This window comes from Drosophila arizonae, chromosome 4, assembly GCF_054131065.1.
Source record: "Drosophila arizonae isolate 15081-1271.41 chromosome 4, UAZ_ARI_1.0, whole genome shotgun sequence".
Lineage (NCBI taxonomy): Eukaryota > Metazoa > Arthropoda > Insecta > Diptera > Drosophilidae > Drosophila > Drosophila arizonae.
The window spans coordinates 6,263,103-6,278,308 of NC_142924.1; the positions used below are offsets into that span (position 1 = coordinate 6,263,103).

A 15,206-nucleotide genomic window follows, 5' to 3' on the forward strand; every position below is an offset into this window, starting at 1 on the left:
GAACTAACAATCAAAGAGAGACAATATAACGAGTGGCACAAATCAGCGGCAAGATTATTTATTAAACACGACGTTATTTTCAAACGATCGACAATCGATGAACGCGATCCGCGGACACGTCACCAACCGCACGAGCTCGAAGCTAAAATAACACTAAGCTAGAGACAAAGACGACAGCAGCAGCAGAGCCACTCAAACAGCAGCGAGCTAGGAGCGTGCGTCTATGAGTGTGTAAGTGTGAGAGCGGCATCACAATGACACACAACGCTGAGTGAATGAGTGAATGTGGGAGAGCGCTCTTGGGAGGGAGCAAGTGCATTGCATTGGAGAGTGGGTTGTGGGCTGTGTCTGTCTCTCTGCGTGTGCGTGTCTGTGTGTGTGAGCGTGTTTGCCGGCGTGTGAAACTTTATGCAAATTAGCCTGTATTTGTATATGCGGAAAATAAAAATAAAAGTTTATGCCAGTGTCTTTGACAATAAAAACAAAAATAAAACGAAAACGAATGAAAAAGAAGTGTATAAAAACTGTAGCTGATACGGTACAATGAGTGGCCGATAAATTTTTAAACGGCCTAACACACAGCAGCCGCAGCGAACGAGAACCAGTGTTGCCGAAACTTTTTCAGCAAAAGTAGCAAAACCGAAGGCTGAAAGTAGCTAAAAGTAGCCAACTTTCTTCTAAAATAGCTGAAAAAGTAGCAAAAAAGAAAACAGTGCTGTTTTTTTCACAAAAAGTCAACTTTATTAATTTAATTTAGATAATATCTCATCTATTACTACCAACTCGTCATTTTCACCATTGTCGGTTTTATAATTTGCCTTTTTAAGGTCGTTGTGTGGAACGCTATACTCATAGCATAAATAACAAAATAAAATTTTCGATCATTCTCGATAAAAAGTTATCGGATGAGTTAAAAAATGATAAACTTGTACTGCGTATGGTACACACGGGTGTGCATGCCAAATTTCAGCTCTCTAGCCCTTATAACTTCTGAGATCAACGCTCTCATACGGACGGACGGATGGACGAGCGGACAGACGGACAGGGCTATATCGACTCAGCTCGTCGTGCTGATCAAGAATATATATACTTTATGGGGTCTGCGATGATTCCTTCTGCCCGTTACATACTTTTTCACAAAACCATTATACCCTGATTTCCCATTTTCAATGGGTTCAGGGTATAAAAACTGATAAGAAATGAATTTTCCATAACATTTTAGAAAGCTTACCTATTCTTCAGTTGTAGTATTAATTCTACACAAAACTTAATACATTTAAATCATTTACATTTAAAAAGTATCAAAGCAAATTTTGCTATAAGTTCGCTTACATTTTAGCTAAATGTAATATTTGAAAATAGCCAGATTTGTAGCTAATAGCTGTTTGAAAATTTGTGTAGCAATCGGCCTTAAAAAGTAGCCAGATCTAGCTACAAAATAGCTGATTCGGCAACACTGACGAGAACCTGCCTCAATTTGTTGCTGTCTGCTTGTGTTTGTGTGTGTGTATGTATGTGTATGCGTGTATGGGAACAAGTTCAATGCACGTTGATTACACAAAATAGCAGGTCAACAACAACAACAACAACAAGCATATAAACAATTCTGTGCCTTTTATTATAAACATAAAAACACGCTCACACACACGTGTACATACATTTTTTATAGTTTTTCCAAACAATTGTTGCTGTTGATGCTTTTGGTACGTGCTATTCAAGCTCTGTCGTTTTATCATTAAAATGTCCAAATGAGTACAAAATTAGTTACGCAAAACGTTGGGTGGCTAAAAGTTTAGTTTCTCCACTCTACAAAACAGCTGACGTCATTCAATGCAGCGGCGCGGGGAAGAGCAGAAAGAAAAAACATATTTTTTCGGCAGTGTCAAGTTTGACGAAGCAGAAGCAGAGGGAAATGCAAAGAAGAAGCAAAAATAAAAATTCGCTGGGGCAATAAAAATGAAATTCAGTTTTGATATGCAAATTCAGCGACGCACCAGAGGCGATGCTCATGCAAAAATTATATTCACACACACATACAAACATATAGTTTTTGTTTTCTTTTGCGAAACAAAAATGAAATATTTATGGCCTCGAGGCGACAAAGTCAAAAATAAATAAAAGGAAAATTGCCGAAGACAGAGTAAACTGCAGTCAGCTGCTGCGACTGCATTAAAATTTTAATGTCAGGTTTGACGACAAATGAGATGTGCTGCAGGCCTTCTCTGCACTGCTCCACCGTGTTCTCCTCTCCTCTACTCTCTCTCTCTCTTCTTCTCTACACTACTATATGCGTTGTGCGTGCCAAGAAAAGTATTTGCTCTACATTCAGGCGTGAAAAGTGCGTTGTGCATTGAAAATTTTTGCTTTTTTTTTTTTTTTTGCTTCATTTAAAATGCAGCCCCTTACGTCGGCATGTCTGTGTGCGTGTGCGTTTGTATGTGTGCGTATGTTTTGGACACCGTTCAAGGTCAGCACATGATTGTGATCGCTTTCGTAGCTTTTGACAAAGTAGCGAATAAAGACGCCAAAGCAAAAGATTAATTAACAGCAATACCTAGAGCAGCGTGCGACGACAAGAGTGAGCGAGAGGCAGACAGAAGAGATAGCCGAAAATATTGAGTGCTGTATAAAACACGAATTCGGACAACGTCGCTGCAAAGCGAAACTGTTCGAAAAAAAAATAAATGAAATTAAATGTACTGCAGGGGCGACTTTATTCATACCCTGCAAAATAACGATTTGTTAATGAGAAATTTATTTATAAAACAATTAAATAAAAAAAATGAGTTATAATTATTATTTATGAGTATATAAACTATTTTAGAAATATTTCTGTATTTAAATATATAAAATGTATTCCAAAAGCATTTTTTCTATACTTAGATATCACTCATATGAAATTTTTAATTTATGAAACACGATTCCAACCACTTCGTAACTGATATACCTCTTATTTTTAGGGTATTAAATATAATTTACTGTTTGAACAGCAGGCCACAAAAAAAGTAATTATTATAAATAATTATTAGAGCGCAATGCCAGTTACACACACACTAACAAGCAAAGCCACAAAACTTCAAAACTTTTTCTAAATATTTCTCTGGCTGTTGTTGTTGTTGTGCCTTCTGTGAGAGGATAGAGCAGCAAATTCGATAGATAGGCCGGCAGACAACAGTTTTGCTGCGCCCCTCCGCCCCTGCGGTTCAACCAACTAACTTTCCATACGTATTGTAAATTTTCCATTGTTTGTGATTAAAGTTATGGCGTTTGCTTTTGTTCCACTTTTATTTTGTGTTTTTGTTTGTTCAAATGTTAAATGTATGCGGCAAGTTAGATGCAAAGTGCGCAGATAAGCTCACAGAGGCAAGAGTGAAGCTCATTAAAAGCGGCGCTCGATCTGACTCTCTCTCCCACTATCTCTTTCTATATGTCTGTTTGCCTAAGGGTTAATTATGCTTTACAAAATTTATTTCTTAGAACCAGAATTCTGCTGTCTACAGAGTATGCTCTTCGTCATTCATTGGCAATTACTGTATGCAGCGCATACTGCACTTTGTGTTAGCCATCATCATCGTCAGTTCGGCTCTCAAGGAAATGCGCAATAATTTCAAAATTTCAACTGACAGTGGGCGTGGCACTGCGCATTTGCATATGCAAAATACATAGAAAAAAAAAAACGAACGTTGTTTGCTCATTTGTTAATCTTTGCCTTTTTTATGCGCCACCATTATTCAACACTGAATGCTCAGGTACCGTTACGTACATACAAACATACATACATAAAGCCAACAACTCTAACCAAGTCTTGCGGTTGTTTGAGTCTTTGGACGGTTGCTACCGTTGTTGTTGTTGTTGTTGTTGTTTTTGTTGCTGTTGCTTGTATTTTTCGCTCTTCATTGTTGCTAGGCAAATGTGCAAAATGTTAATAAACTTTTATTGCGCAAAACAATGCGACTACATTTATAATAATTGTGCAAATGTTGTTTGTTGATATGCCATGCAAATGATTTTCATAGTATTTTTAGTATACCCTGCAATATATTGCAAATAGCTAAGAGAGATATGATATTTTTATGCAAAAATAGGTAAAAGGGAAAACATATTCAAAAGAAACAGATCTAATCTCTAATTTGATATAAAAATATATTTTTTCTTAAAAAATGTATATACATATTTATATTTACTATTTATATTTATTTATTTTATACTGAGGTATTGATACTGAGGTGCTTTAGATTTACTTTTACCTAATTATTATAAATTATAAACCAAATACAGGATGTCTCTTAGACGATCATTTGCTGCTCAAGTGCACAAACGAAAGTAGCCATAATGAGCAGGTGAATGAGATGGGGCGTGCATCGATAAATATACGAAAACAGACATCGATTATTATGATTATTTGTATTAATGCGATAATCAACTAAATTGAAGTTGGCTGCGCCACAACCCCACTTACGGCTCTGTATGTGAGTGGTGTGTGTGTGTGTGTGTGTGTGTGTGGCACTCACAGCGACCCACACGGGCTATGTAAATTACAATAAAATGAATAATTACATGAGCAACAATTAAACTAATGCGCCAAGTACACCAAAAAGGCAGCACAAAGTAAAAAGCGCAAACGCCCACTCAGTGACGACATCAACGACGATTCTAAGGTGAGCTGGGAGGGAGTAGGAGAGACAGAGAGAGAGAGGGAGAGAGGAAGAGGGAGGCAGGCACAGAGTGAGCAAAGAACAACGGCAATCGCAGCAGCCGAGGCATAAGCCACGCATACACACACACATACACAGACATAGATACATATGTATATAAAGCAGAAGAAAGGTTAATGAACTCGTGCGCTTCGGTCTCACTGTCCAATTTTTATTGCCTACTAGTTGTAGACTTTTCAATTCACTGTAATTGCGGCAAGGCGAGCTTTCAATTTGGCTCAGTTAAACGAAGCGTTGAATTGAAAGCGAGCGAGCGGACGAGCGGCCAACTCCAAAACCCGCCTCCATGTCCATATAATTTGCTAATCACATTTGGCAAATTATGTTGTAAGCCGCGCAATTGTACGCAATCCAAAATGATGTGCGAAGCGACAAGCATAGACATACACACACTCAGACACACACACACGGCCAATCGGGTTGACAAATTTCCACGTCTAATTTGTCAAAACATAAGCTGACTTATGGCGAGAGCTGGAAAGCAAGAAAGAAAGTCACGAGTGAGTGAGCGAGCGAGCGAGACGCAGCACTCGACTTACAGTTAGGCGCAAAGAACATATGCGAAAAGGAAATGAGGCAAGAAAAGTCGCGTGAATCATATGCAAAGTGGCACAGAAAAAGAAAACTTAATGCCCGACGTTCGACACGTTTTTAATGGCCAGGAAGGCAGCCCAATGCCAGCGGCACACGCCCCACTGCGACAACAAAAGCAACAGCAACAACAACAAAAACAAAGAGCGAGCATAAATTTAGCCATAAACAATTAATCTTGATTCGTTCAGGTTGGTGGGAGAAGACGTATTTTGTTTTTTTTTTTTTTGGAGCTTACGCAGCGATACCGATAGGTAAATGACCAAAGAGTCATCGTCGCAACGCCACCAGCGCCTCAAATGGATTAATTTAGTGTTATTTTATTGATGGCCGACACATCATGCTTTGCCAGAAATTTATAAACAACATGTTAAGTTAATGTAAATCAAATGACGATTAGTCAGCGTACGAAATTGACATAGTTTGTGCGATTTGCATAAGCAGGTCAATTTTTGCTTGTTTACCAACACTGCAAACGCATTCATTCATGCTCTTCATCCGAGTTTAAATGAACTGCCAGCAATTCGATTTACACGCTTTCGCTCTCACGCCGTCATGTTACAGTTAAGGGTACTACTGCATGCACTGCGTTTTACTCGCTCTCTTTCTTTATTTCTTCCACTTTAACGAAGTCTAGTTAGAGTTAAAGCAATTGCCTGCACTTCCTTTTACTCTCTTCCTCTCTCTCTCCCTTCTAAAGTCACGTCGTCAAGCTTAGGTTAAATGAACTGTCTGCACTTCATTTCGCTCGCACTCGATGTCGCTCTCTCCCTCTCTCATGCCCTTAAGCTCAGGTTAAATGAACTGTATAAGGACTAAGCTAGATTCGCTCTCTTCCGCTCTCAAGTCTCGCTCTTTCTCTATCTTTACAAACTTATTTTCGCTGCGTCATGCAGTTTATATTTTAGTTCTTCAACTCCAATTCGTGCAAGTCAAAATACTACAACAATTTTATTGAAGTGTAATTTAGCAATTTCTCATTGTTTTCATTTTCCGTTCCGCACTTGCCCGCGGCGACCCACCACGTCGCTTCATTCAGCATCTACAGTTGTTTTCTTATTTCTTTTTGCTTTTGCTGAATTAGCATAAATTTGCACGCGAGAAACACTTCAAAGAAATCGCACATGCAAATTGAAAATTGATTTTCGTCAAAATTTACCGACTTTAGACATTGCGCAAAAATTTAAAGGTGTTGAAGGTTATTTGCATTTATTATTATTATGATTTTTTGACTCTTTTGTTGTTCTTGGCAATTCATATGCCTTTTTTGGGGCTTCGCATAAATCATATTTGATGCACATAAATTGATAATAAAAATGTATTTACATACATTTAACTGTTATTACAAATAGGAGGCTATTTTTTGAATGTGAATATTTTGATTGGCCTAATTGGTTTTTCTAGCTTGATTTATGTGCTCCAAATTGCCGATATAAATGATTGATGCGCCGTTACTCTTGTCACTTTTTTACGATCTTGCATAATGAGACGCCCCAATTGAGTTCAATTGCAAAGGGGCGCCTGATGCCCCGTATATGTATATCCTCAACACGCTGATAAACTGACCACAGTCAAGGACAGAGTGGGATAGAAAGAGAGAGAGAGAGAGAGAGAAAGACCCACACATATTAGTTTACAAATATTTACAGCTTAGGCAAATAGTCATAAATAAGTAGCTAGACCAAAAATATGTGCCAAATATAAATCTTTGCCATAAAGAGCATAAAATAGCTTCACCTACGCATTCCACGCACAAAGCGTGCCCAAAAATAGCGCAATTCTAGGCTGATTACCATCAGCTGTGTGCGGGGTACGTGATGAGACCGGACCGGGTGTGCCCAGCCCAGGTTGCGTGACAATTTTGCCAAGCGGCCACACTGGACGCAGCTGGCATTTGCCTTCTGCTTTTTTACTGCTGTCTAATTGTTAACACCCGCCGCTTATGCCACACCCAGTTGAAACTAATCTGTAAACAATTAGGGCGTGTGTAGGTGAAATGGGAAGAGAGGACAGGGGAGCAAGATACACAGAATGAGAGAGAGAGAGAGAATAGAGAGAGGGATAAAGCTTGCTATAAAGCAACAATTCAAATGAATTTGCAACGTGTGCCATTAAACTAATTAACTTTTAAATGGGCCAAGACATCGATGATATCCCAGTGTGATAAAATAATTAAAAATAATTAATTAGCTACGCGAAAGGGTAAACAATTTGCGTTACGCAGCGAATGCTTTAGCAATGAATATAAAAATTAATTGAAATAATCAGAAACTTTTTTATGTAATGAAAAAGTAGACGCTAAAAAAAATGACCTAAGCACAAAAAAAAACTGAATTGAAGAAGAGAGCGAGAGTGCTGATAAGAAAAAGAAAAAAAGACAACAAAAAGCAAAACTAAATCAACCGCAACATAGAGCAGTGCAGAGCGAGCGGAGCCGAGCTGAGCGACTGCAACGTATGTCCAACGCATTTGACTCACTTTCACACAAACAAACCCAAAGTCAAACAAAAGCAAACAATTCGAACTCGAATAAACAGAAACCACCAAAAACAATTCGCTGTCTCGCTCTCGTTCCCTTCCTGTCTATTCGAAATTAATTCCAAGATCAAAGAGCACATTTTACTAATAAAATTCTTTACGCTAACGCAAGATACAAACTATTTACATATACATATATATATATACATACATAAATACAGCATTTACAAATGCTACACACATATCGATACACACACACTGGCATGGCATTAATGCCCATATTCATATTAGATACAATAGTCACCCACACATCTGTTTAAGTCGACGTAATCTACAAAATTTTCAATATGCATATTTTACTGATTAAATAAATTGAAACAATATGTTTTGCATTTGCTGCTATTTAGATTAAAAGCACAAGCATTCAGAGATTTCAATACTGAAATGGGTGCCAGCTAACGGTACAAAAACATATGCCCAACGTATTATGACAGCTATTTTCTTTTGTCAAATGTCAGCTGTTAGCGCACTTGCCCTTTAGGAATCCATGCACACACATACATACACACACTCATACCACACAGAAGCGTGATTATTGAGAGTATGGCACGCAATATGGCGTCATTTCTTTGGCAGCTTACAGAAGCGCAGTCTACACTGGACGTGACAATTAAATAAGTGAACGACATCGTGCGAGCGAGAGCTAAAGAAGCAAAGCGAGATGGGTGACAACAATTCTAGGTCAGCGCATTGAGATGAGCGCGTGAGCGAGCGCGCGATTAGGTATCGAAAATGCATAACACAACTAACTAAACAAACAAATTGTTATTGTAGTTACTTTAAACATGCAATGAATCACACGCGCATATCGATACACATTGCTCATCTCTTTTTCAGTGATAATAGCAGTGCCTCCCTCTTCCACATGTTTGCCGATGTACGATAAGTAACTAAATGCGTCTGACACTTTAAGCACGAGTTTTGATATTGTTTCTTTGGTTTGTTTGCGTGATAGGCGCCGGCTGCTTGCTGTTAAACGATATCGCAACAGAAAATATTGCATGCGATATAAGTATTTGATCGATTGGCGGAAATTCAACAGAAAATTGCAAAATAAAAGTAGAATAAGATAAGTTAAATATAGATATATAAATAGAAACATTTTTCACACATGCTTTCTGCGGAATTTTTCTGTTTGGCAACACATTAATTGAAGCAATCAAAAACACAAAATGATATCATAAGCAGAAATTCAACAGTTGTTGTTGTTGTTATATTTTGGGTGAAAGCCGGGCACACTTGGGAAACTCTTTAATTGCTCTCCTATTTTCTGTTCGGTCTATATAAATGCCGATAAGAACTGCACTTTTGCGGCTTCTGCGCTGACGCATACGAAATCCACTTGACTTTTGGCCAAACTCGAAATGCCCCCACGCTCGATTCCAAGTCCAATCATTTACACAGCGAAAAAAAAAAAAGAAATTGTATGAGGGTTTAATTTTAACATTTCAAGTCACTTTTAATTTGAAATGGCTAAATCGCCGCATGACTCACGAAACTTTTATTCTATTCGCCCAATTCAGCGGATTGTTTGTTGATTTTTTTCTTGTCTTCTCCTCTTTCTTAATATATTCACTAGTCATAGCGTTCTCTCGCTCTCACTCTCTCCCCCATTCTTCTTACGCTGACTGGCTCTTTAATCCCGCTACATCTGTCTGCCATATTGTAATTGGGTTAATAACATGTGTACACATTTAACTGTTTGTTGCGCTGACTTTTGCTTTCGGCGTTTTATTTATTACGGGTCTCTTCTAGCGCAGTTTTATTGATTTTTCTTATTTGCACAAATGCATAAAAAGAAAATGCACGAAATGCTAGATACGTGTATACAAATGTATGTAAGTGTGAGTGAGTGAAGAGAAAAGAGGTTGTGGTGCCGCCAAAAAAAAAAAAAAAACAAAAACGTTTGAGCATCGTTGGCGTTTTTACATTAAGCGGATTATTTGTTACACAGATACATACATATACAGCTTTGAGTGTGTGTGTATGCATGTGCATGTGTTTCCTACCCCAATTACACGTAGTTGGGCTCCATGGCCCACGCATCGCCCAACAGCTGCAGCGGCGCTGATTTATCGATTTTTCACTCTTAACGCAGATTTCAAATTTGACAATTATATAAAACAAAATAAATATACATACGTATACATCAGAGCGATAAATATACCGAAATTAAAATTAGCGCAGCATTAGCCGAAATTAGCAAACAATTCGACAAACTAAATAACTAAACCACCTGCAAAAGCAAGCAAGGGAAAGAGAAGGAAGACGGCCATTGTATTTATTTGTTTTATTTTTATTTTTCACACAAGAACAAATCACACGTATAATTTCTTAGCTGCCCTTGAGAGTCTTATTTACCTAGCTCTTCTACCTGCTTTTCGCACACAGACACACACACACACATACATGCAAGCATACGCAAAGGCGGTCGCCGCCTCTTTGACTGCAAAGAAGACGCCAAAAACCCACATACACACATTCACACACTCGCACATACATAATTTTAAAGGTAATATGCACATGCATTTTGTAAGTATATATACTTGGCTTGTACTTACTTTTAGTTTTCGCAAGAGATTCGCTGGAAATCTGCTTTTGGAGGGGGGATTTGACTCTCGTTTTGGAAGTTGTCATGGAATATGTAACCTTGTCTGGTTATAAACTTGGCTTTTATTGTCACTTTTCACTTGCTCTAGCTGTGCCCATATTATTAATAAGCCTTTAAACACTCACACACATCACTTTCATTTAACATTTTTTTGCCATAAAAATGTTTCTTTTTTGCCCAGCAAAATGGAAATACATCAATTCGACATACATAACTGGTTTTCTTCTTTGGCACCTTGCTTTTCTTTTTGTTTTATTTGTATTTCTTATTGCAGGTTTTACTTTACAGTACTTTTTGATTGACGATTTGATATTATACACCATCTGCTAATCATGCGCCGTTTGGTTTATAAAACTATTAAAATCAGTTATTTAAATTAAAATAATCGAATTCTCGGCAGCGAACCAAAAATTTACTCATTGCGCGTTCAACGCGCTCACTATTCTGTTAGCGATGTGATAATCAAATTCTTGGGGTGGCCTGAAAGTAAATGGTGCATCGATATCCCCAAGTTTAAAAAATACACATGACGATATTATATTCGATATATAAAAGTACTGAAATAGTGTGTGACCGTATTGCAGAAAAATACTTATTGATAGTGGCAGCATATCGTAAAATTAATACTCAGAGTATAAAAAGAAACAAACAGTTATAGCAGAGAACAAATTTAGAAACGAGTTCATCTATAAATTCCCAGCCTAAATTAAAAACGACCCTGGAACGAACATAATATACGCTAATCATCAATTAGTTAATACATCCAAATCCATAATTCGCGCAATTTAATCGAACCGACCGTTGCAGATTTGTGTTATCTTAAGATCTCGTTAGTACGGTGTCATTGAATTGCGGCATTACCAAGGCAATCTGGCACGGTCACACTGTACAGACGTGTCATTTGACGACTGCTGTAAATACATAAGTTTTTTAAATTCGCGGCATTTAATTGGTGCAATTAAGCGCTGTGCATTTTAACTGAGCCTAACTGAAAATCTTCCCTTCATTGGGATCCCGTATTTGCTTAAGTACCAGAGACGCGCGCAGTCAGCGAACTGCCAGCGTGCCAGAGCATCAGCTGGGGGCCCATTAGAAAAAAAGACGACGACGACGACCACACCAAAACCCAAACTCCTCTGAGAGAAGAAGAAACTGCGCTGATTTTTGTAAATAATTAGAAGACCGGCGCTACTTTTCCAATGGCGGGTCAAAAGTTTCAATATGATGAGAGTGGCGGCACATTTTACTACTTTGTGTTATCGTTTTTGGCTCTTATATTGATACCAACAACGATTTACTATTGGCCACGTAAAAAGAAAGAAGGTTAGTTAATGCTGATTATAATCAGACTGCAGCTCTCTCTTTAAGTCAATGTGAGTGAGTGTAAGTCTGGATGTGAATATGTGTGCGTGTGTGTGTCAAGTGCTGCAAATGGACACGTTCCATTAAGTTATTCTAACAGTGACTTCCAATTGGCGCTTTACGCTGTCTGCGTGTTGGTGAAAGCTACAATAACAACAGCTTAAGCCAGCTCACTTCACAATTGGAACACACACACACGCAAACGTACACACATATATGCATGTCTTATATTTGAAAGACAGACCAGGTAGCGAGGTAGAGAGAGCGCACATGCTGCAGCGCTCTCTCGCGATCTCAATGTTAGCAGCCATCTCGCTCTCACCGCATGTGATTCTAATCTTTGCACCCTTTTCGCACAGATCTTAGCAAACTGAAAGAGCAATGCCAATGTCCCGACTGTCTAAAGAAGAAGATAATATTGGCCAATGCCGAGCCTTATCGCACACTAAAATCGGTTGTCATTAAGCTGGCCATTGTGCTCGGCTGGGCGCTACTGCTGTTCCTCACATATCGCGTCTCACAGTTCGATTACGAGATGGCGAGCTTTGATCCCTTTGAGATCTTGAATGTGCCGCCGACAGCAACGCAAGCTGAGATCAAGAAGGCCTACTATAAGCTGTCGAAGGTCCTGCATCCTGATAAGGAGACGGGCGACGAGAAGTCATTTATGATGCTCAGCAAAGCGTATCAAGCGCTCACCGATGATGTGGCCAAGGAGAACTATGAGAAATATGGCAATCCCGATGGTCCGGGCGCCATGTCGTTTGGTATTGCCCTGCCGTCATGGATCGTTGAGAAGGAGAATAGCGTTTGGGTCTTGGGTCTCTATGGCCTAGTCTTCATGGTGGCCATGCCTTCCGCAGTTGGCATCTGGTGGTATCGCTCCATACGTTTCAGCGGAGATAAAGTCCTATTGGATACTTCGCAAATGTATTTCTATTTCATACACAAAACACCGCACATGCTACTAAAACGTGCACTGATGGTGCTCGCAGCCAGTCTGGAGTTTGATAAGCGACACAACTCGCAGGTGGTCGAACGGCAGTCGGATAACGATGAAGTTCCAGCGGTACGTATTGAAAATTTTGATTATAAAGGCTGATAAAGTGATTTAAGAGAACTAACATAACTAAAGGTGTTAAGTAAATGTGCGGAGAACTGTTATGTTAAAGGCAGACTGTTAACAGTCGAAGCTCTTATCTTTAGTTATGCCTGTTAACAGCTGTAATGTAAGTGTTAGCAACAGCCGCAATGTTATATATTAGTATTTATACATTTTACCTTTATACAACATTTTTAAATGATTTTCCTTTCTCTTACAGCTGATTAGGCAACTGCCTAATCTGAATGAAAAATGCAAAGAACATCCGCTGTGTCGCATGTATTCCATTAAAGCGCGTGCCATACTGCATGCTCATCTCTCACGTATTCCGTTGAACCCGGAGACACTAGAACGTGATCGTCAATTCATTGTGAAGAAGTGTCCGTATCTGGTACAGGAGATGGTCAGCTGTGTGCATCAGTTGGTCATGATGGCTTATGCGCGTCGTGTGCCCCGTCTGCCCAGTATCGAGACCATCGAGAACTGCATGAAGATGTCCCCGATTATCATTCAGGGCCTCTGGGATTACAAGTCGCCGCTGCTGCAGTTGCCCCACCTAACCGAGGATCATTTGTATTTTATGAACAAGAAGCGCCATGTGAAGAATCTGCAACAATTCGCCCAGCTGAAGCCGGAGGAGAGTCGCATGCTGCTCAAGAATCTCTCGGACTTTGAATATGAGAATATTATGCGAGTGCTGGGCAAGATGCCTCTGATTGATTTCTCCATACGCTGTGAGGTGATCGACGATGAGAACACCAATGTGGTGACAGCGGGCGCAATTGTAACAGTGACCGTGACGCTGGAGCGAAAGGACATGAAGACGCTGTTCGGGGACACAAAGGTGCCGGAGAAACAGGGCATTAAGGACGATGCCAATGAGGAGGCGGCTGGCGATGATGATGAGACAGGTGCTGCTGCTGCTGTTGTGCCCGTGAAGAAGGCTTCTGCTTGGTCAAAGTCGCGCAAGGGCGGCAAAGGCAAAGGCGGCAAGAAACCCGCCAACAATCAGAAGAAAAGGGCGCAGCCGAAGCCAGCAGCCACAGCAGCAGCAGCAGCAGCTGCTTCTGTTTCAACTGTGTCCACAGCAGATGAGCAAACGGCAGCCAATTCGGAAGCCGAATCGGATGCCGGAGAGCACAGCGATGTGGAATCGGTACCCGCCTCTGGCAGCGAGGATGAGGATAAGCAGAATAAAAACAATTCCTCGCTGGATGACGACGACGATGAGGAGTGGGAGAGGCTGCAGGCGAAGCTGAATAAACGCGAACGCCTGGAGGGCAAGTCACGTATGTCGCACACAGTGCATTGTCCATTCTTTCCGGAAGAGAAGCAGGAGTACTGGTGGACATACATATGCGATCGCAAGTCGCGCACTCTGCTCACAGCGCCCTACCATGTCACAAATCTCGTCGAGAAGGAGGAGATACAGTTAAAGTTCACAGCGCCCCGTTGGCCTGGCGTCTACACCTTTACAGTTTGCCTGAGATCAGGTAAGTCTACAGTATATCCATATGGTTCCCATCATTTAAATCTCTTATCCCATTTCTATAGACTCGTATCTGGGTATGGATCAGCAACAGGAACTGAAATTGGATGTACAGAAGGCACCCGCACCACCCACAGATCACCCACAATGGGACTTGAGCGAATCGGAGCCGGAGCACAATGATCAGCAAGAGAATCTGAGCGACTATACAACAGATACATCCGATGAGGAGAATAGCGATTAGGCAACAATCACCCGAAAGAGCGAGAGTCAGTCAGAGAGTTGATCATGACATGAATCTGCTGCAGCTACTTCAACTCATTCACCTCAATCTTGATCTGTTCAGCCACGTTAAATGAACGTGGCGAATGGCGATTAGAGTCAACAATCAACGACAATTTAATGAATAAAGAGCGAAAGTGTGCGCGAGTTGCTCATGACATGAATCTACTTCAGCTCCTACTTCAACTCATCCATTCTCCATTTTCCTCCAAATATTTTGATTTTGTTTTCCTTTCCCAAATCCATTTTTTAATAATTAGTAAATGCTTTTGAGTTGCGAAATAAATTCGCATTTTTAACTAGTTTTTGTAATTAAAAAAAAAAAAAGAAAAACAAAAGAAACATGGATAAAGAGCCCGAAACTAGAACGTAAATAAATAAGTAAAACAAATAACTTCATTTTAATGTCTCTGTACTAAACATAATTATAAATGTACTGTATATTTAATTATTTGGATACAAAAAGAAAAACAAAAAACTATTCAAAAATTTGGAAAGCGTTTTTTTTTTATTGAA

The 15,206-nt window shown here is 39.7% G+C and overlaps 2 protein-coding genes across 7 annotated transcripts in view; one reads left to right on the forward strand and one right to left on the reverse strand.

Moving 5' to 3' along the window:
• LOC108613574 (uncharacterized) overlaps nt 1-10,928 on the reverse strand; it is a 26,905-nt gene extending 15,977 nt beyond the window's left edge. For 3 of the 6 annotated variants that reach the window (XM_089467508.1, XM_089467505.1, XM_089467503.1), the window contains exon 1: nt 9-165. The gene's annotated coding sequence lies outside the window, so the exon portion shown is untranslated. Of the gene's footprint in view, nt 1-8; nt 166-10,405 lie in introns of those variants that run through there. The other 3 variants (XM_089467504.1, XM_089467502.1, XM_018007119.2) reach the window with 2 other exon arrangements.
• On the forward strand, nt 10,902-15,179 carry Sec63 (translocation protein Sec63). Its single transcript, XM_018007123.2, has 4 exons — nt 10,902-11,778; nt 12,177-12,886; nt 13,140-14,412; nt 14,474-15,179. Exons 1-4 carry the CDS (start codon nt 11,655-11,657, stop codon nt 14,650-14,652), a joined length of 2,286 nt encoding a protein of 761 aa, XP_017862612.1. The 5' UTR covers nt 10,902-11,654; the 3' UTR covers nt 14,653-15,179.
• The last annotated feature ends 27 nt before the right edge of the window (nt 15,180-15,206 follow it).

Coding starts and splice junctions, on each gene's coding strand:
- Sec63 (XM_018007123.2), top strand. CDS start 11,655: ATGGCGGGTCAAAAGTTTCAATATGATGAGAGTGGCGGCACATTTTAC. Junction 11,779..12,176: donor GCCACGTAAAAAGAAAGAAG/GTTAGTTAATGC, acceptor CTTTTCGCACAG/ATCTTAGCAAACTGAAAGAG. Junction 14,413..14,473: donor TACAGTTTGCCTGAGATCAG/GTAAGTCTACAG, acceptor CCATTTCTATAG/ACTCGTATCTGGGTATGGAT.